General features: G+C 57.1%; 1 protein-coding gene across 1 annotated transcript in view; it reads left to right on the top strand.

Annotated features, from left to right (window-relative positions):
* Positions 1-25,850, top strand: part of CDH23 (cadherin related 23) — a 403,304-nt gene that overhangs the window by 47,353 nt on the left and 330,101 nt on the right. The window contains exon 3 of the mRNA XM_057308495.1: positions 4,019-4,096. Coding sequence (XP_057164478.1) covers positions 4,019-4,096 — 78 coding nt within the window. The remainder of the gene's footprint in view (positions 1-4,018; positions 4,097-25,850) is intronic.

Raw genomic sequence — 25,850 nt, 5'->3', positions numbered from 1 at the left:
CTGAAGGACACCATCTTCCCACCCTGCTCTTCCGACACCTGCCCCTTGTCCCCCAGACCATCCCACATTACCTCTCCCCACTTTGCTTTCATCTGACCCACAGCCCCAGGGGATCCCTCCTCCCATCCCGGGCAGTCAGAGATGGCCAGACTCACGGATTAACCCCCGAAGATGTCAGCCCCCCTTGTCAGCCTGTCATCTTCTCTCTGCCGCAGCTTGCTTCCCTCCTGCTCTCTGGGCTCAGTGTGTTCTCCGCCTGTGGGCCAGTTGGGAAGGCAGGAGGTGAAGGCCTGCCCTGCCCCATCCTTGTCTGGCCTGGCCCCTGAGCATCCTGCTGGGTCCTGCCCTTGGTCCCCAGGCAGGAGGCACGAGGGGGCCTGACGGTGGGGCTACCAGCTCTCGTGCCCGACGGCAGCAGGTCAGGCTTCGGACCCCCAGGACGCCCAGGGCCCGTACTGCAGCCACTGTGACCGTGACACAGCGCACAGGACACCTCTGGCATGGAGGCAGGCTGGGAGGGCCGCGCAGGGTTTCTCCTGACGCTTGGAAATGGGGGCCAGAGAGAGAAGATTTGCCCGCGGCCACACAGCTGCGACGGGCGGAGCATTTAAGGCCTCTAGCTTTGTCCTCTCTGCCCAGTGCTCCTCCCCTGTCAGGGGGCTCCCCACGACATGGACCTCAGGGTGAGCCGCTGTGCCTCCAGCGTCCCAACAGCCCTCCGAGACCCGGGGAGACAGGCGTGGATCCAGGCCCCGCTGGTTCAAGGCCCTGCCGCTGCCCCGTGTTGGTCAAGCCCGAAGAGGAATCCCCCCCCCCCCCACGACCCTGAATAAAGTCAGTGCTTCCTGGCCAGGCGTCCCCAGATTGTGCCTGGCGCCGGTCCTCCCGGGATCAGGTGTCCCGGGCCAGGACGCTGCGCTCCTCTGTGCCCTTCCCGAGTCTTTGTCATTCAGCAGCGGCAGCTCGAACCCCGTGGTCTCTGCGAACCTCCCTGCTTCCTTCTCCCCTCGGGCCTGTGGCGGCCGGCGGTGGGATGCTGGGCGCTGTCTGCCGTGTTTAAAGCGGGTGGACTCCTCTCCGCTGTGCAGGGAACAATCGGTGTGAGTGGCCGGGGGAGACCGGGGCAGGTGGGGTGACGCCACCAGGGCAGAGCGAGCAGGGACGTAGGCTCGTGGGGGAACAGGTGTGTGGGGGGGGGCATGGCCAGAGGAGCGGGTCCTGGGCACGGGAAGCGGGGACTGTCCATCATCGAAGCCCCCTGCGCCCCCGCCCCTTGTACATTCACTCGCAGTCCAGCCTGGCTGAGGTCTCACAGCTCCCGAGGCAGCCATTTTGCCTCAGGAGGACAGAGCCTTGTGCCATGAAAGTGGCTTTTAAGAGAACAAGTAAGTGACCTGTCCACGTACCCCTTTCCCCACCCCCTCCCACCAGCCCCCTCCCAGTCCCCGGGTGCTGAGGACACAGGCCCTGCTTGGTATGTGGCAGGGGACACATGTCCCCGAGGCCCTGCCAGCTACCCTTGCAGAGCTCTCCGCAGCTGATTATCGGCAGGTCCTGTAAAAGAGAATTTTAAAATGAATAATGCTGCTGCAGGCGATTTTTTTCCTCGCTGGTTTCCCTCCCCCAGCTGCCCACCGCTGTATTCTGGCCTCCCTGAGCCTTCTCCCTGCGTTCAGCCTGCTTCCCATACCAGTGCCCAGGGCTCCTCTTAGTGACCCAGAGCAGCCCTCTCTGGCTGAGCGGGTGGCACTGTTGTTAATACCAATATTAATAGTAGCTACCATTTATCCCGTGCTTGCTGTGTGCTGGGGCACGGCCCTAAGCGCTTTATGTATGTAATCTCACTTAATCCTCAGGACAACCATGAAGTCAGTCTTATTGTTGCTATTTTACACCTGAGTAAACTGAGGCATGGGAAGACCAGGTGGCTAGAAAGAAGCACAGCACAGTCCCAAACAAACGCAAGGCCCTTGACCACTGGCCGCTTTCTGGGGCTGTTACAGGTGCGAGGGGCGAGGGGTTCCTGGTATGAGAGGGTGGAGGAATGTGTGTGAGTGCATGTTTTAGTAATGGTGATCAAGGAGGGCTTCCTGGAAGAAGGGGTGCCTAAGATGAAACTCGAAGGATGAAAAGGACTTGGACAGGTGAAGACAGAAGGGTCAGCAGTCCTAGCCAGGAAGTGAGAGAGAGTCCAGAATGTTTGAGGAATCAGAAATGGCATCACTCTGAGCAGATTTAGGGGAAGGAGGAAAGGATGCCACTCTGCTCACCCCCCCAACTAGGAGCCATCTCAGGCCGGAGGGGGAAGTGCCCTCCCTCAGCCCCCGCCTTCTCACTTCCTGGGAGCTGGCCTCTGTTCTCCAGCCAGCCACAGGCCCTGAGAGAGCCCCGGGTCAGCAGAAACAGGGAACGGGAGGGCTGCAGCCTGCCCCTATGGAGGACATCCCCAGAGGACCCAGCAGGAGCTGCTTACCACGGCACAATGTCAGCCCCGTGTGAGACAGACCCGCTACCCACTGGTTGGCAGGGGCGGAAAGGGAAGTGCCCTCCTCACATGCCTACTTCTGGGGTGTCTTCCCACACTAACAACCAATTCTTCAATTTTCCGGATACAAACTGGGTGTCTAACAATTTAATTACATTCAGTTCTGACTCTATCTGGCGTTAGTGTCAGATTATACAGATTTAAGGCCTACGAGACTACCCCCACTTCACAGGCCGGCCACAAGTCCCAGGCCCCCTGTCCTCTGACCTACAAGCCATAAGTCAGGGGTTCCTGTGACCCACCCCCTTCCTCAGGTTTGATCGGCTAGAATGACTCTCAAAACTCAGGGAGCCACATGGCTTTCATTTACTGGATTAAACAAAGGGTACAACTCAGGGGCGGCCAGACAGAGTGGGGATGAGGGCAGCGGGGAGCTTCCTTGTCCTCTCCAGGGGTGCCCCCTTCCCAGCATGGGGCTATGTTCACCTCCTGGAAACTCCTCAGATCTCTTAAACCTCCAGCCCCCTCCCCTCCCTGCAGGTCCAGGTGGGGCTAGAAGTGCCACCTTCTAACCAGTCGGTCTTCCTGCCCACCAGCCCCACCCTAGGTCCCCTCGCTCGCATAAACCCAGCTGTGCTCAAAAGGGGCTCCTTTTAAAGGACAAACGTCACTCCTCTCGTTTTGGAATTTCTAAGGAGTTTTGGAGCTCTGTGCCAGGAACTGGGACGAAGACCAAATAGGTTTTTTATTATACCACATTACTGAAGACCATTAGGAGGGGCTCAGGGGACAGGTAAAGCTGGCCTTGGGGAGGCCTCATGTGAGGGACTTGTGGTACGAGGGGCCCCAACTCCTTCCGGACCCGGACGTCACCCCAAGGCCATCACAGAGTGGTACGGGGCCAACCACCCAGGGGCCCTGTAAGGCTGGGCCACTTACCTGCTGTGTGACCCTGGGCCAGTGACTGCTGATCCCCCACAAGCCCCCTTCTCCTCCCAGTGCGAGGGCTTCCTGACTGCCGTGCCCCTGCTCGGGCATGCAGCCCGGGGCCTCGACATGCTCACGCGCCGTGTGCCGCCAGGAGGCCCAGTAGGAATGCGACGCATGTGTGACTCGAAATGTTCTAGGAGCCACATTAGAAAAGAAACTCATTTTAATAATACGTTTCACCCAATAGACGCGCAATATTTTCATCTCCACACGTCATCAGTATAAAAGGTTAATGGGATATTTTACACCCATTTTTTTCATAGCAAGTCTTTGCAATCCTGCGTATATTTTATGCTCCAGCACGTCTCCGTGTGGCCAGGATACCAGGGCCGCATAGGACTGGTGGCCTCGCTGACCCCACGACCTCCCTACTGGCATCATTCCCCATTTACGTTGAGGCAGGATGGGGACTCGCTGAGGTCCTGGGAAAGTGGCTGTGGCACTGGATGCAGGCTCAGTGCCCCCTGCAGCCCCCACTCTGTGTCTCCTTCCAGAAGCTGCCATGAGGGTACTTGACTGACACTCTTGTCCTCTGACTTCCAGGCCAGGTGAACCGACTGCCCTTCTTCACCAACCACTTCTTCGACACATACCTGCTGATCAGTGAGGACACGCCTGTGGGTGAGTTGGCACGGGGGCTGCTGGGCACGCCGGGAAGCGTGGGGCGGGCTCCTCTCCCTCAAATGAAGGGGATCTTAGAGATGGAGGCCATCTTTCCCCTTATTGGAGGCTCTTCCATGATGTTTGTGTGACCTCTCCTTGGTTGTTCCCGGGGATGGGGCACTCAGTACTTGCCAGGGAGGTTCCTTCCAACATAGGGAAGTTCTAAGTGTCCAGGGACTTACCACGTTGAGCCCAACTTGCTTAACTTCCACTTCTGCACTAGTTTCATTCTACAAAATGGCTCTTTCCTCTTCCTTGTGAAGTTTTAAAGATGGCAGCTGTCATAGAGTTTGTTGTGGCCTTTTGTACTTTGCTGTGATCACGGAGTTTTCTGCCCAGAGTCTGCCTGCTTTTGTCACGAGGGAAAAAAAAAGGACTACTTAGGAGGTGATCACGAGCATCCCCTTCCACGCCAGCCGGAGTCACCTCATGACCCAGCTCTGTGCTCATGACCCCCTTCCTGACGGCCTGGCTTCTACACCTGCGGCTGGACGTGTGCACACATAGCCCTGCGGCCTTCGCTCGGCTCTGGGGACCAGCAGCTTCTCAGGAAGTGGGGGTTGAATGGAACAAACCCATCTTGCCGCTGTGCTGATGGGAGGACTCTCGTTCCGGGGAGCACGCACGCAAACGGTGGTGCCTGGAAAGATCCCTCCCGCCTCCACCCACACGCCCTCCTCCGTCCCCGTTCCTGTGGGTGTCATTTTAGGGAAAGTGCCTGCCATCTGTGGCTTCTTTAACTCAGGTCCGCCCGCTCTGTGGGTCTGCGGTGGGGCTGCACACCAGAAGCAGTGTACGTCTGGGGTTGGCATGGTGCATCTTTCTGGAGAATCGCTTGTCCTTGGAAATGAAGTGGGATGGCGTGGAGGGGGAGGGGTGTTGATATTGATCTCATAGGTCGTTTTAAACACTCATTTGTACAAAACCAAATGTAGATGTGTGATAGAGGAGATGCAAAATTCTTCAAAGAAAATCTCTGCTTGAAGAGGGGTGCCTTAGCAGGCCCCAGACTCTCCCTGCTCTTTGGTGTGGGGGCCGAGGGGGGTCGTGACAGCAGCCCCTGAAGAAGTCTTTCCTTCCACTCTTCCTGGTGGAAGCTTTTTTCCAGGTGGGTGCAGGGCATAGCAGGTGTGTTTCTGACTACTGGGGAGAATGTCCCCAAGGTCCAGTGGCACTTCATTTCTAGGACCCATGGGGGGGCCTCTATGGAATGTGACAGCTCTTTTGGTGACTAGCAGCCCACATGGGGCCGCATTGAAAGGCTGATCTGTGGGTGTTGGTATTTAAAGGGTCATTCAAGAGGAAGGCTGCCTGCCTCTCTGGAATGTTCTTGCATAGGCTTACCTTCTGGTGGGGGGTGGAGTGGGTACCTGGAAGTCTCCTGGGGATGCTGCTGAGCTGTTTGCTCCCCTCGGGGTTGTGTCAGGGCATGTTTGTGGGCTTCTGGATCCATCTGGGCTTTCTCCCCACACCCAGGCCTAGCATGGGGCCGGCGCAGAGGGGGAACTGGTGCCTAGTATATGTGACTCAGTAAATGAATGACTGTTAGCAGCCTTTATCATCGTTAGAGGCTCTCGGTTCATTCCTCAGTTTGTCAGATATAGAGGGTGTCCGCCCTCTGTGCCACGCCTGGCCGCCGTGCGCCCAGCACGGAATTCGACAGAGGGATAAAGAAGGCAATGTCAGGCTGGTGGGGGCTGGCCTGGATGTCTGATCAAGTCCCAGTGAAGGATGGAAGGAGGAAGGGGTGTTCCTCTGGAGACAGAGCAGAGGCAGGAGGGAGCAGGAGAGGTTTTGGGGAGGTGGTGGCCCTTGAGTAGCGACCCGAAAGGCTCCCCTGCCATTTCTTCACACACTATTTCCTGCAGCTGATTATTTAGAAGAGTCTGTTCTCACCCTATCCTCCCAGACGTTGCTTTGTGGTGGAGGGAATGTATTTGGGACAGGTGGGCCATTGAGACAGACGTGCGGCCGGCCACTAATGGACTAGGGAGGCTGGCCGGGAGAGGTGAAGGCCGCTGTCAGGTGAGCGGTGCCGGCTCCGTCACCCCATCTGTGACCCTGCCCAGCCCTGAGTGTGGGGTTCTCAGAGGCCTAGGGTATGGGGAAGGTGGTGGGGTGGGGTGAATATTGCTGTGCTGACAGTGATGAGCCCTAGGCTGGGACCCCCCCACACACCCCCCAGTAAGCCCTCCAGCAGGCCCTGCTCTAGCTACCTTGGGCTCTGGCTCTTGATTGTCTTCTGCAAATGCTAGCATCGATCGGCTTCCAGGAGCAACTCCTAGGACATGGCCCCATTAAGGCTGCACTCTGCAGTCACAGCAGGGGCGTCCGTCTGGCGCAATGGGGATTGATTCTTGGCTCTGGGGGACTGTAGGAATGAGGGAGGGCTCGGTGAGCTGGAAGACAGCTCTGTCCCTCTCTCCGGGCAGGGGCTGGTGCTGAGCTGGCCCCTACCCTCCTGGCTTCCTCCCTTCCTTTGGCATCAGGTGGGGCAGCAAGCTCTGGCCCGTGTGGCGCTGGGCACAGCGCTGCCGCGCCCTGGGCCTTACCTCCCATCTCACCAACGAGAGGGCACTGGAAAGATGGGCCCAGGGGGCTTTGACGTGGGCAGTCCTGCTGGCCCAGCGGACCTCTCCTGTGTGCTGTCACCTCTGTGGCCCTGGGCCATCCAGAGGTTGATGTGGACTCACACGGTTGTGGCAGGGTGCAAGCCTCGGACCAGGAGAGGCCAGGGTGAGGGTCGTGTTGAAACAGCTTGTCCAAGGGGCTGGCCCCTTGCTTGCCATGTGGAATGGGGTGGCCCAGAGACTTGACCTGGAGGCTTGGCTCTCACTTGCCCTTTGCTTTCTGAACCTCAGTGTTCCAGCCTGCAAACTGGGGATGGGAGAGTCCCCTCTCTGGATTCCATACCTGGAAAGTTTTGTTACTGAGAGGAGAGCCTGTGTGTGGCCCCGGTTAAGCTGTCCTGCCAGCCACAGCTTTGCAGTGGGGACAGACAAGTACAGAGAGGAGCTGGGTCTAGTGGGCTGGTCAACACCAATGGCTTGGAGGCAGAGCCCAAGCCAGTCTGAAAGTGGCAAGAGGTCAGAGCTGTGGGCAGACCAGCTTCCAGCTCTGGGGCTGATTATCTGTCTTCTGCTTAAGGCACGATGATGGGAAGCTCATGATCTTATAAGACATGTGCTGTGGAACAGTTCTGGGAATGCGAAATTCTTCCTAATATTAATCTGAAATCTGTCCCTGGGACTCCCACCCATTGAGCCTAATTCTGATCACTGGAGCCTTACAGATTAATAATAATAATATACGACATACTACATATGTATAATGCATGTTATTATTATAACTATTTATTGAGTGCTCGAGGTAGTGTACAAAGTGTTTTAACTAATGTGTCTTCACATTCTTTTTAAGAATCGGAGTAGAGGTGGCTGCAGGCTCTGTTGGTAGCTAGTTTCTGTGAATGTTCTCTCCTGGTCTAGAGATTGCGACTTGGATTCACCACAAACCCTCTGAGCCTTTCCATCCTTTATGCTCCCGCTGCAGTTCCAGCCAGCAGCTGCGTGCTGGGGAGCGGAGTGGGAGGGCAAAGCGCGGCCGTCCCAGATCCCTTGTGGAGGCTACACGTTCTGTCGCTGTATCTCCTCACCCATCTCCAGTTCCAGTTCCCTCTGCCTGATGCTCTTTTTGAGGACCGTCTCCCCGCCAGGGAAGACAGGAGCAAAATGGAGTCATTAAGGAGCCCGGCCTCTCCCGCCGCCCCCATCCTATTAACATTCAGGCCCCCTTGTCACTGTGCGTCTCGCTGCAGATGTAACTATCTGTCTCTGGCAGCCGAGCTGGCCTGGGAGGGGCAGAGCAAGGGCAGAGCGAGGACTCAATGTCTGGTTGGGCTGGTAGCCTCGCCCCCACACTGGCCCTGACTGTCAGCAGTGAATGGCCACATGGCACCTTTACGATGAGGGATGGATGCTTCCTGGGTGCTGTCTCCAGGTGACCTCCGGAATCCACTCCAAACGCTCAACGGTATGGCGCATGTCAAGGTCACCAACAGCCTCCAGGTGGCTAAAGCCAGTCCTTAATTCTTGGACCTGTGGCCTTTCGGCAGTTGGTCTTCTCTTCCAGGGCCTCGGCTCTCTGGCTGTTCCACCTCTGCCTCCTCCAAGCGTCCCGCACCCTCCCTCATTCCTACAGTCCCCCGGAAGGCACAGCCCAGCTCCTGTGTGCCTTCCGCATGTTCTAGCCCCATGGCTGTCTCCTCGGGACTCATGGCTTCAGGTCCTGTCCGCATGAGGACAAGTCGGAGCCTTCTACCTCCTTCCTGGGCCTCCTCGCAGAAGACGTTCCGGACTTGTGTGCCCACCTCTGTGCTCAGCGTTTCCACCTGGGTTTCTGAAGGGCTCCCAGCCTCAGGGCACCCGGGCCGGACTCCTGCCCTTTCCCCAGACCCTGCTTCCCCTGCAGCCTTGCCTGTCTCAGCCGTACCTGCAACACTACCCCCCCCACCCCGGGTTGCTCAGGCTAGAAACTTGGGGTCGTCCTGGCGTCTTCCCTTTCCCCTTCACCTCACATCCGATTCCTCAGCAAATCCTGTTGGCTCCACCTTCAGACTATTTCCAGAATCTTCTCACTTCTCACCCCTTCGGCTCCCGCCACCACAGTCCAGGCCTGGATTATCCCAGCAGCTCCTTAATGGTCTCCGTGGTCTCCCCTGTCCCCTTGTCCTGTTACAGCCTTTCCCCACCCCCGCAGCCGAGGGGTCCAGGGGTGCTTATGAACCCGAGACAGAGCCCCTCATGCGGTGTGCTCTAGTGTCCCATCCCACTTGGAATGAAAGCAGCATGAAGGCTGATGGCTGTCCAGCTCCCTGTCAGACCTCGTCTCCTCCCCTCTCCCCTGCTCACTCCACCCGGTGCGACTCCGTGTGCGTGAGAGGCGGCTTCCCACCTCAGCCTTGCATTTGCTGCTCCTGCTACTTAGAACATGGGGAACCTCCGCTGATCAGTCTGGTCAGTTCGGACGCTGCCGCCTCCCTGCGGCCTTCCTGGGTTTCTCCAGACAGGGTTCAAGCGCTGCTTCCTTTGCTTTCTTTCCTTTCCGTTAGTCCCTGTCACGGGGCCCTTGTGGCTCCATTGCTCCTCTGCCTCCCCTGTTGCACTGTCAATGCCTCCAGGTGGCCTGGACCGTCTCCGTGTCCCCAGGGCCCAACTTGTGCCTGGGGCTCAGGGCGCCTCGAGGAAGGAGTGAAGTCTGGAGCCTATGAGCGTGGGGGGGGGGGTTCCACCTGGCAGGGGCTGGAGCTGGCTCCGCACCTGCTCGTCCCCCCTCCCGCAGTCTCAAGCCAGGCGCTCCCCTCCCAAGGGTGTCAGAAGCGAGGTGTGGGTGATGACAGGGATGGCTGCCCAGGAAGTGGGCCCAGGAGAGCACGTGCCCCAGATGGCACAGACGCCGTGCGTGACTGTGCTTGTGAATGACGGAGCTCGCCCTGTGCTGGGGTCGTGTTTTTCTCATCCCAGCAGCCTGTCAGGGCCGCATGGGGTATATTTGCCGGGGACCCTCAGGGTGCCACGCAGCAGCGTGAGGCCTGGCCTGGAGGCACAGGGCTGACGGAGGAGCTCTGTGAGGGGTGAGGACATCCAGTCCATCTACCTTGGCTGTGACCCTGATCTTCATGCCGCAGATCCTGGAAGGGGCTGGTGTCTCTCGGGGGCTGGGGCCCAACATCACTCCTTCTATCCCGATTCTAAACACCGCCAGCCAAAAGCCTCCCAAGGGCCTAACGGAAGGAGTGAGAACGCTTCGTCATGGCCTGTCACCCACCTCTCCCACAGGCACCCTGATCTCCAGCCATGGGGACACACTCAGCACCCCAACACCTCCCCTCTGTCTCCCCGCTGCGCCTTTCCCAGGCCAGCCCCTCGGCAGGGAGTACTCTTTCCCCTTCCTGCCTGCTGACTTCCTACTCATCTTTCTAGGGGTAGCTCAGATGTCACCTGCTCTGTGGGGCCCGCGAGTTCTCTCACGGTTATTTGTGTGTAACTTCCCATCGGCAGTTCGTTTTTACTTACTACTTTTATTAATATCGACATTACAATTAATTATAATTTTAGTATTTATGTATCATATAAGATGCAGAGCGGTACTCTTAGCTAGCATTTATTGACTGCCAGCCTTCTGCCAGGGCCCCTGATAAGGGTTCTCAGCACCTGGCCTCCTGTAGACCTCAGGGGCGTCTTGGGGAGGCGTCACTGTCTCCATCTTGCCGCTGAGCAAGACGGGCCTGCCGGTGCTCTGTGCCCAGCACAGTGCGGGGTACCAAGGGGGCCTCAGCAGACACAGAATGAGTGTAGCGGGATGAGCGAAGGAGGCAGGAGGACGAGTAGATGCCAAACGTCTCATCGAGCCCCCTCCCCTAGGCTCCCGGACCCGCCATAGGTCACCAAGGTCGCTGCACGCGGAGCCGACTTCCCCCCAGCAGACCCCTCAGTACCCCCAAAGCAGCCTGAGCCACGATTCAGGTGATAATGCTAATCACCTGCGCGACCAAATTAGTCTTGTCAGGAGCCATTAAGGCGGGAGCTCGGGATTCATTAGGGTGGCTCGGGCCCAGGCAGCGCCTGGCTCGGCGGCCAGTCGGCGCTGATGAATTTCCCTGCAAACTCCATCAGCGCCCAGCTGTTCCGTCTGGACCCACGGAGAGCAATTTGCAGGTGGGCTGACCCCGCGCTAGCCGTCTCCCTAGACAGAGGAGCAGAGTGCCGGCAAGTGTGGGGAACGGCTCCCGCAGGGAGTTCCTACAGAGCTAGGAGCACGAGCTGCGGGAGGGCTGGCGTGAATGGAGGGCCAGACCTGCGGGCATGGGGCTCCGGAGCAGACATGGAGAGTGGTGGGTAGGAGGGGAGTCTGGGAGGGGCTTTGGCCTCTCCTGGGACCATTCTCTGTACCTAAGGTCCTAGAGGAGGCTGTCCCTCCTCGCTGAGCCCCTCTCCCATTCTGTAAAGGGAAGAAATCATGTCTCAGGAGAGGATGAAGGAATCACAGGGTGGGAATGGTTTTTCTTTTAACCAAAGTGTCCCTTAGGACTGACACAGAAGAGAGGAGGTCATGGTTCCCCAGAGCAGTTCCTTGGCAAGGGTCGGAGACAAAGTCGCAGGCGTTACGGGCTACAGGGATGTAGATGTGGGGAGTCCAGTGAGAGGGTCCCCGATATCAGGTGGGTGTGTGCTCTGAGCGTGTTTGGGCTTTTCTGCCAGCCACGTACAGGGCCATGTAGCCCGCTAGCTAATAACAATGCAGAAAATTTACAGTGTGTTAGACAATAACTCTAAGGGGAGATAATCATCTGTTGGTGAAGTTAGGGTCAGAGGTAGACAGTGGGGAGACGTCATAGCCGTATTCACTTTTACCCCCCACCTGAAGGACCCTCAGAAGGCCTGGGATGAACAGCTTCAGGCCTCCTGCCAGGTAACTCTATGACCACTGTCATTGTCAAACACTCCACCTTTCCAGATGGGGAAACTGAGGCCCACGGTGGGGAGCTTGCCCAAGGGCTCCAGAGAGTTACTGTTGAATTCCAGACTGAAGCCTGCCCTGACTCCACACCCCAGCAGCAGAAGGGGCTCGAGGGGACTCTTCCCAGGCAGGCACGTGGCTCCTGCAGGCCTGCGGATGAAGGGAACTGGGAGCTTGGGACTTGAGGTTTGAAGGGGCCTCACAGCTCCACAGTCTGGGGTAGAGTGCTTAAGGAGAGAAAGTGAGGTAGCCCCGAGTCTCCCTGGGGCTGTTGGCATTGGAAGGGGGGTGGTGTGAGATTTTGGAGGGAAGGAGGTAACCCACTATCTATCCAGATGATCAGATATTGGGACCAAAGAACCTGGGGCCCTGGGTTCCTGGTGACCTCAGAGTAGGGATTTTACTATTCCTTCTAGGAGCGGGAGCAGGGTGAATCACAGAATCCCTGGAAGGGCCTGGAAACTTCTGTGGCCTTGTCTCCTCTCCATCTTTCTTCAGGGCAACATAGGCCCTCAAAGGGTGAACCCTTCTGGGGGGTTCTTGTGATCTGTAGCCACTCCCATGAGACCCGTCCCTGGGCATATCTGGAGCCTGTGGCAGCCCCGGCTATAGACAGACTGCCCCTCAACACATGGGTGGAGGTGGGCTGGGTGTTTTGGATGCTGCCATAATAACACTGATGATAACGATGATGTGCCACCTGTCGTGTGGGCAGGCCGTTAATGGCCTGCACTGGACACCTGTGCCAGGCCGTGCTCGGGGGTGGGGTAGGGACGTGCACATTCAAGGTAGCCGGGGAAACAACAATTATCTTTCATTCCATACTTACTCCGTGTCTAGGGAAGCACTTCATACACACGGCCCATTGAATCCTTATAACAAACCCAGAAAGTGGGCCATATAGCCCCCATCTTACTGCTGAGGGGGCAGAGGCTCAGAGAGGATAAGTAACTCACACAGGCTCACACAGCTTGTATGGGCCGGAGATTGGGCTTGAATTTATTGCTGCCTGACCCCCAGCTTGTGCATTTAACCACAACTTTGGGATTCTGTACGTGGGTCACTGCCTTGAAGGAGCCCCCATTAGGAGTGGAGAAGGGGACCCTGGTAAATGCCCAGCTCACCCCAGGCAGGTGCAAGGCAGGAGCTGCAGATGGTGCTAATGCTCAGAGTGGGAAGGAATTCATCCTGGGTGCAGGGACGAGGAAGCTTTATAGTAAAGGGGGCAGTGAGTGGTTGGGTTTTGACAGGCCGAAGCCATAGGAGAGGCATTTCAGAAGGTGATGGAATAGGCCAGCCAACCATGGAACAAGCAATTTGTACTGTGTCTCGGATGGCAGAAATAGGTTGTTGTGGTTAAAAATAAAAATAATAACAGTAATTATTTAGTACTTGCATCTTACTCGTTAGGTTACCTGCGTGGTCTTATTGAATCCTTTCAGCAGTGATGGGAAGTCTGTTCTATCGTGATCCCCGTGGTGTAGACTCAGAGGTCAAGCAACCTGCCCAGGCTCCCACAACAAAGTCAGGATTTGAATCCGAAGATTCAGGCTCCAGTGTCCACACTTAATACCCCATCGTGCTACCTCTCTGATAGTGTGGGCCTTTGCTCAGCCTGTCACCCGGGAAAGGGTGTCAGTGGTCAAGGGTCCACACAGAGTGAAGGAGCAACTGCTCCAGGGAGGGGGCAGTGGCCGGCATGGCTTGGCCTGGACACACGGGCCCAGGACTGGGGAGGAGCCTGGGTCCCAGCCTGGCTCTGCTCATGCAGCCGAATGAGCTTAGGCGGGTCAATTCCCCCTCCAGGCCTCACTTCCCCGCATTACTCAAAAGACGCTAATCCTTGCCGGACATACTACGCAGAGTTGGAACGATTGCTAAAAAATGACTGGGGGAGATAGATGAGCATATATTAACCAGGTTGCTTGCTCCTGGGCCCACGTCCTTTCCCAGTGGCCGGCAAGGGAGGCGGTGGGGGCCTCGGCCCGCTGTGCTGTGACCAGGCGGCAGGCACTCCCTCTGCGGGGAGCTGGTGGGCTGGCAGAAGAGCCGGGCTCAGACGTGTCATCAGGCGAGGATGTGCTGAGCTTGCAGCCGCCTGGGAACCCTTGGGCTCCCTGGGAGCCAGCCGAAAGGTGTGATTTACAATAGCTGGTTGGGGAGACTGTGCAGGCAGAGCTGGTTTTGAACCTGTCATCACACCCCTGGCCCCGACTGTTCTTTACATGGCTCAGGGGACCTGCGAGCCTGACTGTTCAACTGCAGCTTCTCCTGGAATAGGAGCTCAAGGTGTTGTGTCAGAGAGGGTATGCATGCCCGGGAAAGTTGTCCCTGGTGCAGGGGTCTCCCTGCTGGTCCCCTCACCTGGCGCCTTCCCTTCCTCTCCCCGAGGTGGTGCTCCAGGCACTGGGAGGGGAGGCACAAAGCCTGACTTCTGATCCCAGCTCTACACTTCTTAGCTGTGTAACCTCAGGCAGGGCCTGTAGCCTCTCTGAGCCTTGTTCTCCTCTTCTGGAAACGGGCATGATCGTCCTTGCCCAGCCCACTTCACAGGGAGCTTCATGAAAGAGCTTGGAAAATAAAGTTCCTGTACAAATGATGGATGTTGTTTTTATTGGGCAGCTTGTCCTTAGTGCCTCCTCTTCCAAGAAGCCCTCTGCTGCATCTACAGCAAGTGTGGCCTGTACCACCAGCTACTTAACCTCTCTCTGACTCAGTTTACTCAGTTGGAAAATGGGATGAACACAGTATATATCCTCATAGAATAGTGGTGAGGATTAAATAAATTAACTGCAGGCATTTAGAACTGTGCTTGGCATGCTAACCATTGTTGTCATCATTGACTAGTGCTATTCCCAAGCAGATGAGAAGCAGGTTGGGGACAGGAATGATATCCTGAGTGGCCAAAACCCACTGTGTCTGCCACATAAATATTTGCTATGGTTTTATGTGTTACTCTCCCAAAGGGTGTTTTCCCTTTCCAGGCGGGAGAGTCCCAGAGGTCCCTGGTCCCCCCTCCCAGCCTGACCAGGAACCCAGTTGGTGCAGCTATCCGCTAAGAGGTGCTGCAGGTGCCGGGGGTGGGGGCTTGCAGCAGTGGGCACCTCCCTGCTTCCCTGGGTGATGAGGGCCACCCGCCTGCTAATGGGTGGTCTGCCTCCTGCTGCTGCTCCCCATTCGTCCTGGTCTGCGCAGAGCTCCTGGAGTCTGCCTGTCCCTCCTCATGTGACAGCTGCCCCTGAGTCTGCTTTGCTTGATTCTGGAGGTCCCTAGCTTCCGTGGCCGGCCCTCTGACCTGGGACGGACTTTGCCCACCTTCTCCCTCCCGGTCACCCTCCTGTCTGCCAGGTGCCACACGAAGGCTTTGCGTGCCCGCTCATTTCATGCTCACAGTACCCTGTGAAGGAGGTGGTGATGAAGCCCATTTTACCCATGAGGAAAACGGAGGCTTAGAGAGGTGGCCACCTCCCCAAGGCTCGTGGTCATGAAGTTGCAGAGCTGGATTCAAACTCAGATCTCTCTCCCTCCGTCACCAATGCTTCAGCCTCTTTGCGGGGTGAGTAGATCAGAGTAGGTGAAGAGGAGAATCTTCCATCCCTGGGGCTGGTCCTGGCTGCTCACCTGCCGTCTCCGGCCTCTCTTGCGCTCCCCCATTCTGCATGCCACAGTGGATGCAGGGGACAAGAGCCTCAGCTCGGGTCCCCACGGGCTCCTTGCCATCGGGCGAGGGAGAGGACGTGCCTCCCCCGCCTCTCTCTGTCCCCACCCCCTGGTGTCCTAGCACAGCTCACGGACCCTACTTTCCTGGCTCTCTTGGTAGCAAGACTATGTGCGGCCCGAGCCCCGGCACTTCCTAGGATTGATTTGGCCTTTGAAAAGGATAATTCAAGATGAATATGCCGGCGTCCGACTGGAGTGAGATGGAGGGATTATTGAGCAGACTGCTTCGCCGCATCAGCTGCTTTATGAGCTCTCTAGAAAAACCCTATGTTGTGGGTAACTCAGCCTGACGGGCAGGGAGGCGGCATTCGTCTCCTACATTCTCTTAGCAAGTAATGCCAGCAGCGCCCAGGCACCCAGCTCGCCCTGTCTGGTCGCCCAGAAGCAGCTTCCAGCTTCTCTGCGAGCAGGTCATCATCCCTCCCCCTTGTTCATCAAGGGCCAACCCAGGACAGGGGGTGAGGGTCGTGGTGACCACCTGCTGGGTCCCTCTGTGGCCCCCTGGCTCCAGGCTGCTCGGACAGGCCGGGTAGAGCGGAGGTGAGTGAATCAGAGCCGGCAGACAGATCAGCTTGATTTCTGGTAGTCTGTCTGCCCGGGGCTCAGCCCAGCCTCATCGCCGGGGACATGGCCTCTGCAGGCTGGCGGGGTCCCCGGCAGATCAAAGCGATCTGTAGTGTGAGGACTCAGTACGCTACTGGGGAGGTGACCTCGTGGGCTCAGCCTTGCTCAGCGCCGACACGAGGGCATGAGGCCGGGGGCGCAAAGCCCCTTGTGGGGTCCTGGCCACTCGGGTCAGCCCTGGTCACCCTGGGTGTTTGTCCTTATCACCCTCCCCTGCATATCACCCTCCCCTGCAGCACCTTGGTATTCTAGGGGACCTTCTGGGGGGCAGCCAGGGAATAAGCCAAGTTGTAAACTCTTTGAGGGCAAGGACCATGTCTTAAAACCCTGCAGGTAGGTGGGATCGCCTGGACTGTGCAATAGCTGGACAGCGAGGACCTTCCTTTCTTGGTGTCCCCTTTGGAGCATGGCACGGGGACTGGCCCCGGGTGGCACTCCTGTGTGTAATGTCTTCTGTGTCTGTCCTGGTGCAAGAGACATTCATCCTAGGCTTTGACAGCCTTAGGCCAGGAAAGCTTTCTCTGAGGGAGAGGCATCCAGAGGCAGTGGTAGGGAGACACGTGGCACAGCTCGGGGACAGCTCGGGGACGAGAGAGCTCAGGTGGCAGGGACTTCCCCGTGGCAGGGGTGCACAGTACTAATTAACAGTCAGTGCCCTGGGTGGCGGGCGGTGGGGGCAGTGCTGGCACCAGCATTCTGTTATTTTTAGCACAGTCCACATCTCACTCTTGCCCTTCTCTGCACCCCGTCACATCACAGGACTCGGAGTGTGATGGCAGGGCCAACGTACAGAGCCTGTGCCGGGTTCCCTCACATCTGGTCCCCTGGACGAGACCCATGGGGCCCCGCTTTATAGATGAGGAGAAGTTCATGCCCTGACTTGAAATGTCAGTGCCAAGATTGCAACCTGACAGTCTGATCCCCGGGGCGCACTTGGCTCCGTTCCCAGCTGTGTGCCCATAAGTAAACACCCTCAGCTCTTCAGGCCTCAGGTTCCCCATCTTGTAAACTGAGGCTAGCAGGCGTCTCCCATCATTCTTTCCTCCTCCCCAGCAGTTCAGAACCCCCTGGAGGGCTTGTTACCACACCCCCGAGTTTCTGATTTAGTAGGTGGGCCCACGTGGGACCGGCAAATTTGCATTTTCCACAGGCTCTCAGGTGATGCTGCTGATGGTCTGGGGACCCCACTTTGAGACTGCTGCCCTCACCATGTTGCTTCCCAGCCCCTGGAATTGGCTCCCAAGTCTGGTGTGAGTCCTCCATCTAGGCCTGCCCTGTCCCACAGCCCTGGTGGCAGCCACCCCGTGGACACAGTGTGGGGCTCCCCGGTACCTCCCCTCGCCTGGCTGCCTGTGTAGCAGGGCCCCTGCCTGGGACTGCTGTGGCTCCTCCTCGGGGGACAGAGGTGTGAATTGAGAGGGACCCACGGGGGAGGGAGGAGCAGGAGAGCCCAGATGTGAGATGCTCCGTGCGGCCTGCCCCCAGCCCTGCCTCCGGTGTTTACAGAGTGGCCACACAGCAGCGGACGTAATTACTCCTGACGGCCTTCATTAAAAGCTCTGGAGCAATTTACAGTCAATTAAGGAGAAGGGGACTGCTCCCTCCTCAGGTGCCCCCACCCCACCACCACCACCTGCTTCCAATGGAATGGGCCGGTGTTTCAGGGCCCAGCAGGGAGGAGAAGGAAGAAGAGGGGTGCGTGGCTTCTGGAGCCGGTGAACCCCCTGCCCTCGCTGTCAGCAGCCAAGCCATCGGTCACCCGCTCTCGGCTGAGCACTCTCAGCGTGGTGGGAGGACCCGTGAGCCGTGGAGGGAGGAACACGGAGCCCTGGCTCTACGGCAGGCCTGCCAAAGCCTCGAGCGGCCCCTTCACCTCCGGGAGCTTCCGTTTTCTCATCTCTAGGATGGGGCTGGTCCCGTGCACTTTGCAGAGCTGTTGCGGTTGTCGAGGGAAGTTCTGAATATGGTGAACACAGGGCCTGACCCCCACCAGGTGCTCGGGGACGGGGATGGTGACTCCTGTCCCACCTGGGGAACCTCACCTGTCCCTGCATGCACAGGTGCTTTCTAAAAGCAAAAGACCATTCAGACGGTGACAGTCCGAGGACCCCCTGAGCCTGGCTCAGTCCCTGCCTCGCTCTTAGCATCAGATCTGAGGGTGCATACCTCTCCTTCTGCCTAAAGGCCAATTCAGGAGAATTAAAATGTTTCCCAGCTGCATTTCCCTCTGTCCAAAATGAAAATAGGTTCATCGTGGGGGGCGAGGGGTGGGGGAGGACAATGTGTATTTTTACAATAGGATTACCTACCTTACTGACCAGAAATGTGGCCGTGGGAAAAGTGGCACTGCTTTTCAGCTCCGAAAAATGTAAATACCGGAGTCTATCTGAGAAATGGCAGTAAGGAGCCTGCGTCCTGAGATTAGACCAGGGGCCACATCGGGAAGACCGGCTGCCTGGTTGCTGCAGGTGCTGTCCCTGCTCCAGCCTGGTGCCCTCATTTGGAGGGATGACATATGAGCTGTGACATACGATGTGTGACATTTGCCCAGCACAGGGCCTGGTCCACTGTCCAGGCTGGTGAACCCCCACCTGCCCTCACCCGCGTGTCAAGAAGGAGTGCCTTTTCCTTTCCAGGTGTTTTCTGTCTAGTCCAATGCCATGAAAAGAACGATGAGGAACAAAGGACAGGGTGGTTCTCCCTCCCTTCCCTCACCCCATTCCTCACCCTGGGGTGCATCCCTTTCTCAGCCTCCCCTCTCGGGCTCCGGGGGAGGAGGGTGGGTGGCAGGGAAAGCAGAACTAAAGGTGAAGGAAGTGTGCATTCTCTTACCAGCCAGCTCTGCTGCCGGAGTTTTCCTGCCTGTAAATCAGGATGTTGACGCTCTTGTGAGCAAGCGTCAGTGAGGGTAAAGTTCCCCAGCGTGTCCAAGAGCCAGGATCCTTGAGGTCAGAGGCATCGTGATGTTAGAACTGCTCTGTTTTGCTGAAGTTCTTGTGGTGAGTCCCTCATTCTCTGCCCCTTTGCTTTCGCTGGGCGGTGTCCTGCCATCAGCAGATCAAAACCCGGGGCTGCTGGGCTCTCTTCCGTTGGCCCCTTCTTTATGAGGAAGGCCTCTTTAGAGGCCTCGCGGAATATTTACTTTAACCAATGCATAGTACTTACTCTGTGTCCGTGACTGCTGTGAGCTCCTTCGATCCTCATAACGTTCCTGGGAGGAAGGTGCTGTCATTATCATTACTGCTTCATAGGTGGGGGAAAGGGCAGACGGTTGCAGTGACTTGCCCAAGATCACACAGCCGGTGAGCGGGGATGGAGCTAGTACTTGAACTTGGTGGTCTGGCACCAGCACCAGCGGCTAGCCTCTGTCTTACTCGGTGTGCTCTGCTGTCTCTGGATAAGAGGTAGTGATGGTGGGAATAACTTCTGTTTATTGAGTGCCTATGAGGTACCAATTGGTACATGTTACTGCAATCCAACCTTCATGATCACCCATCAGGGGCGTATTTAGGTCTCTATGCAGCTGATGGGGAAACTGAGGCTCAGAGCAACGAATTTGCCCATGGTCACAGAAGTAGTAACCGACCCAGGACAGCCCTGCAGGGCCGTGGGAGATGGTCCAGGGGTCTTTCCCCTAAGCTGGTCCTGCTGTATCCCCTGAATGCTCTGGCTCCAGAAAAGAGGGGGTCTTCTGAGCCCCACCGATGGTCTGTGGTGAGGACTTTTCCCATCCAAAAGCAATTCCACTCAGCCCCACTGTGCCAGAGCCTGGGTGGAGGATTCCTCCTTATAGTTCTGGGTGATGCCACGAGTGTGAGGAATGGGGCTTGGGGAGGAGGACGGGAGTACAGAAGGGGAGGGGGTGACATTGCGGGACAACAGGACCTCTCCTGGACAATCGATGGTCGGCCCTGGTCATGTGTCCCATGTGCCCCCCAGTTACACTGAAAACCAGTGACGGGAAGGTTAAGTTACTTAAAGGGCTGCTCTAACCTGACACTCCCGAATTCAGCCCCCCTTCCCTCCTGTCCTGACTGCGTCCCATAGTATTAGTGAGAGTGGTCACTTACGGAGGGCCGACTAGGTGCCCAGACTTTCTATGTGTTATCTCATTCGGTCTTCACAACATCTGAGGAGGGCCTATAATCAGTGTAAGACACTACAAGCATGCAAGTATAACACCACATTATCCCAAACAGCAGCCACTGGACACGTGGTTATTCAAAGGTCCGTTAATTACAACCTAAGTGGAAACACGAAACTCACTGTCTCATCCACACTGGCCACATCGAGAGCATTCGGTAGGCACGTGCGGAGGGCCTGCCGTACGGGACGGCAAGGAGAGAGAACGTTTCTGTGATTCCTGCGAATTTGGTCGAATGGCACTGGGATAGAGCGTCTCAGCTTTTCACGTGAGCCACTGAGACTCGGCAGCCTGCCAGTTGTCACTCAGATGGGGACAGGCAACCCCCACAAGGGAACACCCATGCCTGGTCATCACCCCCCTGACTCTAAGGGCAAAGAATATTCTCTCCAGGGAGCGGCTGGAGCACCTGAGGTATAGAGAAGCAGTGTGACCTACTCAAGGTCGAGAGGCTGGAGTCCATGGGGTAATGGCAGCTGAGGGGCCTGAGTCCTTGAGTGCCCCCCCAGCTCTCCGGACCTCCAGCCGGGCCAGCTCCGAGCCTGAGCCGTGGGCGATGTGCCCACCCCCTATCCAGAGGCAGCCCCGCTGCTTATGAATTTTTACAGCGGTTTACCTGACGTCGTTCCGTCCGGGAGTGAAATAACTCTCCCCATGGCCACTATGAATTCTTCGCTTCCCTGGGAAAAAAAACCAGCCCCTGTGATTGGAACATTGTCTGCAGTCCTGTCAGGTAGCCGGCAGTGAATGACAGGTGAGAGAAAGGAAACGGCTGAAAGCCATTACCCTCTTACTCCAGCGGACTTGGGAAAATAGTCATAAATTAGTGCCGTGTGCCAAACGAGGGGAGAGGAAAAAACACAAAAAATAAAAAAACCTCCTCCCTGAGAAAGTCATAATTTTCCTCCCAAGGGTGGGAGAAGTAGGCTGTTCAGAAGGCAACATCTCAGTGGAGGCTGCCTGTCGCCCCCGCCTTGCTGGCCGGCTCCCGCTGCCACACCCCGGGGACAGTCAAAGCAGGATGGTCCATCAAGCAAGAGGGGCCTGGCTTCCCCACCGCCGTCAGGGACCACCCCCTGCAGAGACAGCTCCGTGCGTGTGCGTGCGTGCATCTGTTCCTGCCCACATACGTGTGCTTGTGCGCGTGTCCCGGCCTCTGTGTGCGTGAATGCATGCGTGCATATACCGATGTGTCTTTGCAAGGTAGTGTTCTGCACGTGAACACACCTGTCTCTGTGTGCTGTGTTTGTGTAAGTGTGTGACCACATCTTGATTTCATCCTTTGCTTTTTCTGTGTGTTTGTAGCAACCTGCATGGAGTATCTGAGCCCACGGATGAGGCAGAGTGAGGTTGTGTATGTATGTGTGTGTGTGTGCGTGCGCATGTGTGTGCACGCCCACAGAGTTGCAGACCACCTAGAAGCTGCTATTTATTACAATGTTGGAATCTGGGGGACAGCGAAAGGACGGCTTGCCAGCGCTGTAGGGGTGCGTGCGCTCTGGGGTTATTACTTAGAGGACATTGGCTGTGTTTTTTTTTTTTTTTGTGCAGCCAAAGGTGTTTCTTTGTGGAGGATGGTAGGAGGTGTGAGGAGAGGCTGGCTCAAGGCAAGATGACTGAACGAGCCCCTTTGGAGACCCCAGAGGAAGAGAGAGAGCGAGAACGATCCCCAGGGTTTGGGCGGCCAGGAATAGTCGTCTCATTTCAGCAAGTGAAGCTCATAAACAGAAAAGTGTGAACTTGAAAAGAAATTTTGTGGGTAGAAAATGTATTACACCAGTGATTCTCAGACTTTAGTGGGCACCGGAATCCTCTAGAAGGCTTGCTAAAACAGATGATGGGACCCCGGCCTCAGAGTTTGATTCAGCAGGTCTGGGTGGAGCCTGAGAATCTGCATTCCCCACCAGCTTCCGGGTGAGGTTGACGCTGCCCCTCTGGGGACCACTCTCCGAGAACCACTGAGGCACGCTGTTCACAGAGTCCTTTACCCCCAGTACCGCAAGCGTGCAACGAGGGCGAGGAGGTAGTATATACAGTGCTTAGGGGTGTGGGAGAAGACTGCTGGGGTTCAGAGCCTGACTCTGCCACCTAGCGCCTCTGGGCCCTTGGGCAAGAGACTGAACCTCTCTGTGCTCGGGCTTCCTCATCCTGAAATGGGGATGATGGCACTACCCACCACACCGGGCTGCTGTGCAGAAGCTTGGTGTAAGGAAGCAGCTTAGAACAGTGCCTGGTACCCAGCCAGCACCGTCTGTCTTGGCTCATGTTCTTCTCCCCACTTTGCCGATGAGCACACTGAGGGCATGTGGCCTCCCAAGGTCACACCGAGAGTTAAGGAGAAGCGGGAACGAGACCCAGTCCGTCTGACTTGACTTTGTGCTCCTCCATTCTTCTTTACTGGGGTCCCTTGGTTCCAGAGCCGCTGGGTCCTGCCCCTGCAGGCTTGTTTCCCGAGCCTCCTTTCAGGGGGAGGCAGACCTTTACTTCTTCCCCCTCAGAGAGGAAGGAGGGCTGAACAAAGCCTGCCTGACAGCTCTGACCTCTGCCCCAGCCCTTCTGCTCCCCACTGCCCCCCAAGCTCTGCCAGCGCGGCTCCCTGCCCTGCCCAGCCCTGCGGCTGCATCGTGCCGAACTTGCGCCTGGCCTCGGGCGGCTGGGTCAGGGGGATGGAGGGCAGAAAGGCGTGGGAAATCGTCATGCACATGTGTGTTTCTGTGTGTGTGCACGTACCTGTACGCACGCGCCCACCCCGCCGTGGCTCGGGAGCCTCGGGCTCCGGGCAGGGGAGCGAGCCGCTGGAGGAGCTTGTAACAGGTGGTCAGCAGCTGTAGGCTGGAGCGGGTCTTCGCCTCCTCTGCCCAGCCTCTGGAGCCCACCTCACTGCCCGCAGGACCTTCTGGGGAACAGACTGGGGCCTTTCTGGGAGGCAGCACATCCTTGCCGGAGGAGCAGGGAGGGCAGGTAGCTGACGTGGAGGCGCAGGTGCCCCGAGGTTCCCATGCACCGTGTCTGGGATGGTCCTGAACATGGGAATTTAGGGCAGGTTCTCCCACATTGCCGACGTGCACTGCAGCGAAGGAACCCAAACTAGAGAGTGAGTCTCCGCCCTGAGGAAAAGAGATTCCCAGGAGAACTGTGTGGTCTCGAAGTGACTGTCTCCAGCTTTCCCTGGGCTTGCGCTCGGCTCCGCCGTGTTTCCTGAGCACCCCGAGCCCTGCAGATGTGCAGCGGGCCCAAGGGCCCCGGCCTGCCAGGGATTCCGTCGGAGTGGGAAGGTCAGACCCTTCTTGGCCACCCGGGAGCACGCACACCTAGAGAGTGGGGGTGGGGCGGGAGAGAGGCATGCCCTCGGGGAGGGGCCCAGGACCAGCAGTTCCCCACATCTCTGCTGGACACGTCCGCAGAGGCTGCTGGGATGCACGATGGGTCTTTCCTGAAGATGACAGGAGCACCGTGTGGCTCAGTGTGCAGTCCCAGCGCTTGGAGGAACGCTGTCCCGGGTCAGCCTCAGGCAGGAGGGGGATTTGAGGAGGTCTTGGTGGATGCTGGGCAGAGCCTCAACAGGCAGAGAGGAAGAGGAGAAGCACACTCGGAGGCAGGACTGCTTGGGGGTCATTGCAGAGCCCAGGGCCCTCTCGCTGCCTGCCCCCTGGCAGACACCCTTCTTGTGGGGTGACCGTCAGGCAGCACCGGCCACTCCTCCTTTGGACTTCTGGGCTGCTTCTGCATGACCTCTGTGTCACACTTAGAGCCTCGGCTTCAGCCATGAGTTCCTTGTCTGTCCTCCAGGGAGGGACCATGACTCCACCCTCCTGGTCCCCCTGCTCCCAGGTCAGAGCTGGGCCCAGTCATTCAGCTCTCTGCTATCCCTGACCCAAGTCCGTTTTATTCACCTCTTCCTCCTCCATGCTCCTTTCCTCCTGCCCCTGTCCCCTCTCCTGTCACTGCTCAGCATTCTTCTCCCAGATGTCCTTACCTTCCCCTGGGCCCTGTGTCCCTGCTCCGCAGGACCTTTGGCCACCCCTTTTGGTGGCACCAGGGAAAAGAGGGCTGTTGTCGCCCAGAAAGTGTGCTCTGCTGTAAGAACAATGTCCTCTGCCCCCAGCAGTGGCATTCATCCCAGCCCTGCCAGCCAGGCCAGGCCCAGCGCAGAGGCCTCCCTCCTCCATCCTCCCTCTATTCCTCCTCCTTCCTCCTCCCCCCTCCATTCTCTTCCTCCCTCTCCCTCCTCCCTCCTCCGTCTTCTGTGCTTCATCCTACAAATGTCACAAGCAGAGCTCGGCACTTGGCACTAAGGGAGTTTTAAGTTTGTTGTTAATAGTAAAAGGAATTTTCAATTTGGAGGGAGGCACAGCCATCCACCTGCATGTGAAGGTTTCAGTAACCAAGACAGTCTGTCGCGGGGGTTAATGATGGAGCCCCAAATAAATGGCAGCCACAGTGAAGACATTCAGACAGGGCTCATCACTGACACAGAGTAACAATGACAACAATGGTACGGAGCAGTGACTGAGCACGTACTGTGGGACAGGGCTCCGCTGAGACAGTGAGACTTCTCTGTGGTCCAAGCCAGGAGACTGAAGTGTCATGATGCCCCCGGGTTGGTGCCCGGGGGGGAGGTGGAGCTGGGTGGGGCTGGCATGTGGTAAGCAGTCCACGAGTGTCACCTTAATGATTGAATGAGGAGGTCTTTCGATAGGGGCCTCCAGAAGGGACGAGGAAGGTCAGCCTGCTGCCCCCCTCCCACCATGGTCGCCTAGTCCACCCTCCACACTGCGGCTGGAGCAGTCACTTTAAAATATAGATCAGCACAACCCTTCCCTGCTTAAGGCCCTCCCCGAGCTTCCCCTAGAATTCTAGTTACATTAACCCCAGACTGCTCCCTTGGCCCGCAAAGCAACGTGGCCTGACCCCTGCCCATCTTCTTTTCCTATCACCCTCCTCCCTGCTCACTCTGTTCCAGGTACCAGACTTGTCTTTGGTCTTTTGAACAAGCCAAGCATCTTCCCACCTCAAGGCCTTTGCACTTGCTGTTCCCTCCATCTGGAACACTCTTACCCTGGGTCTTTACAGAGATTGCAAAAACTGGGACCTCCTCATTGCTCATTTCTCTGGAAGCCTTTGCTGACCACCGTCTCTAATATGGCCCATACCTATCTTCCTTCCCTTTCTCCCATTACCCTGTTTTGTTTACCTCTTGACACCTAATACCCAAAAGTATTCACTGTTTGTGTGTTTATTGTCTGCTTCCCACCCTCCCCACCCCCCAAAGCTGGCTCCACGAGGGCAGAACTTTATTCTTCAGTGCTGGGTCCCTGGTGCCTAGTTGGGTCTTGGCACACAATGCGACTTCAAAAGGTATTGATTGATTGATTGACTGAATGAATGAATGTCAGGGTGGATATATCTTTAGCTTAGAGGAGAAACGATGGCATTTGGGTGGGGGGAAACTGTAAGCAGAGTCAGCGAGTGGCCTCCTGTGCCCAGGAGAGAGTAGGTCAGCTGGTCCAACTGTAGGAGAGGGGGTCATGGCAGAAAAGATGGTATGAAAAGGCATGATCCCACTGAGGGGGCCCTGAGGCCACATCCTCATAACTTGGCCTGGAGCCTAGGTCATGGTGAGCTGTGGCTGATCTTTGAGCGTGATACTTGCAGGGTCTTTGAAGCATTGCTCTTTTGGTGTCATTCTTCAGCTCCACAACCATCAGT

Source organism: Ursus arctos, unplaced genomic scaffold, assembly GCF_023065955.2.
Source record: "Ursus arctos isolate Adak ecotype North America unplaced genomic scaffold, UrsArc2.0 scaffold_7, whole genome shotgun sequence".
NCBI lineage: Eukaryota > Metazoa > Chordata > Mammalia > Carnivora > Ursidae > Ursus > Ursus arctos.
Note: the sequence above shows the minus strand (reverse complement) of the source record. Positions and strands in the feature narration are given on the sequence as shown.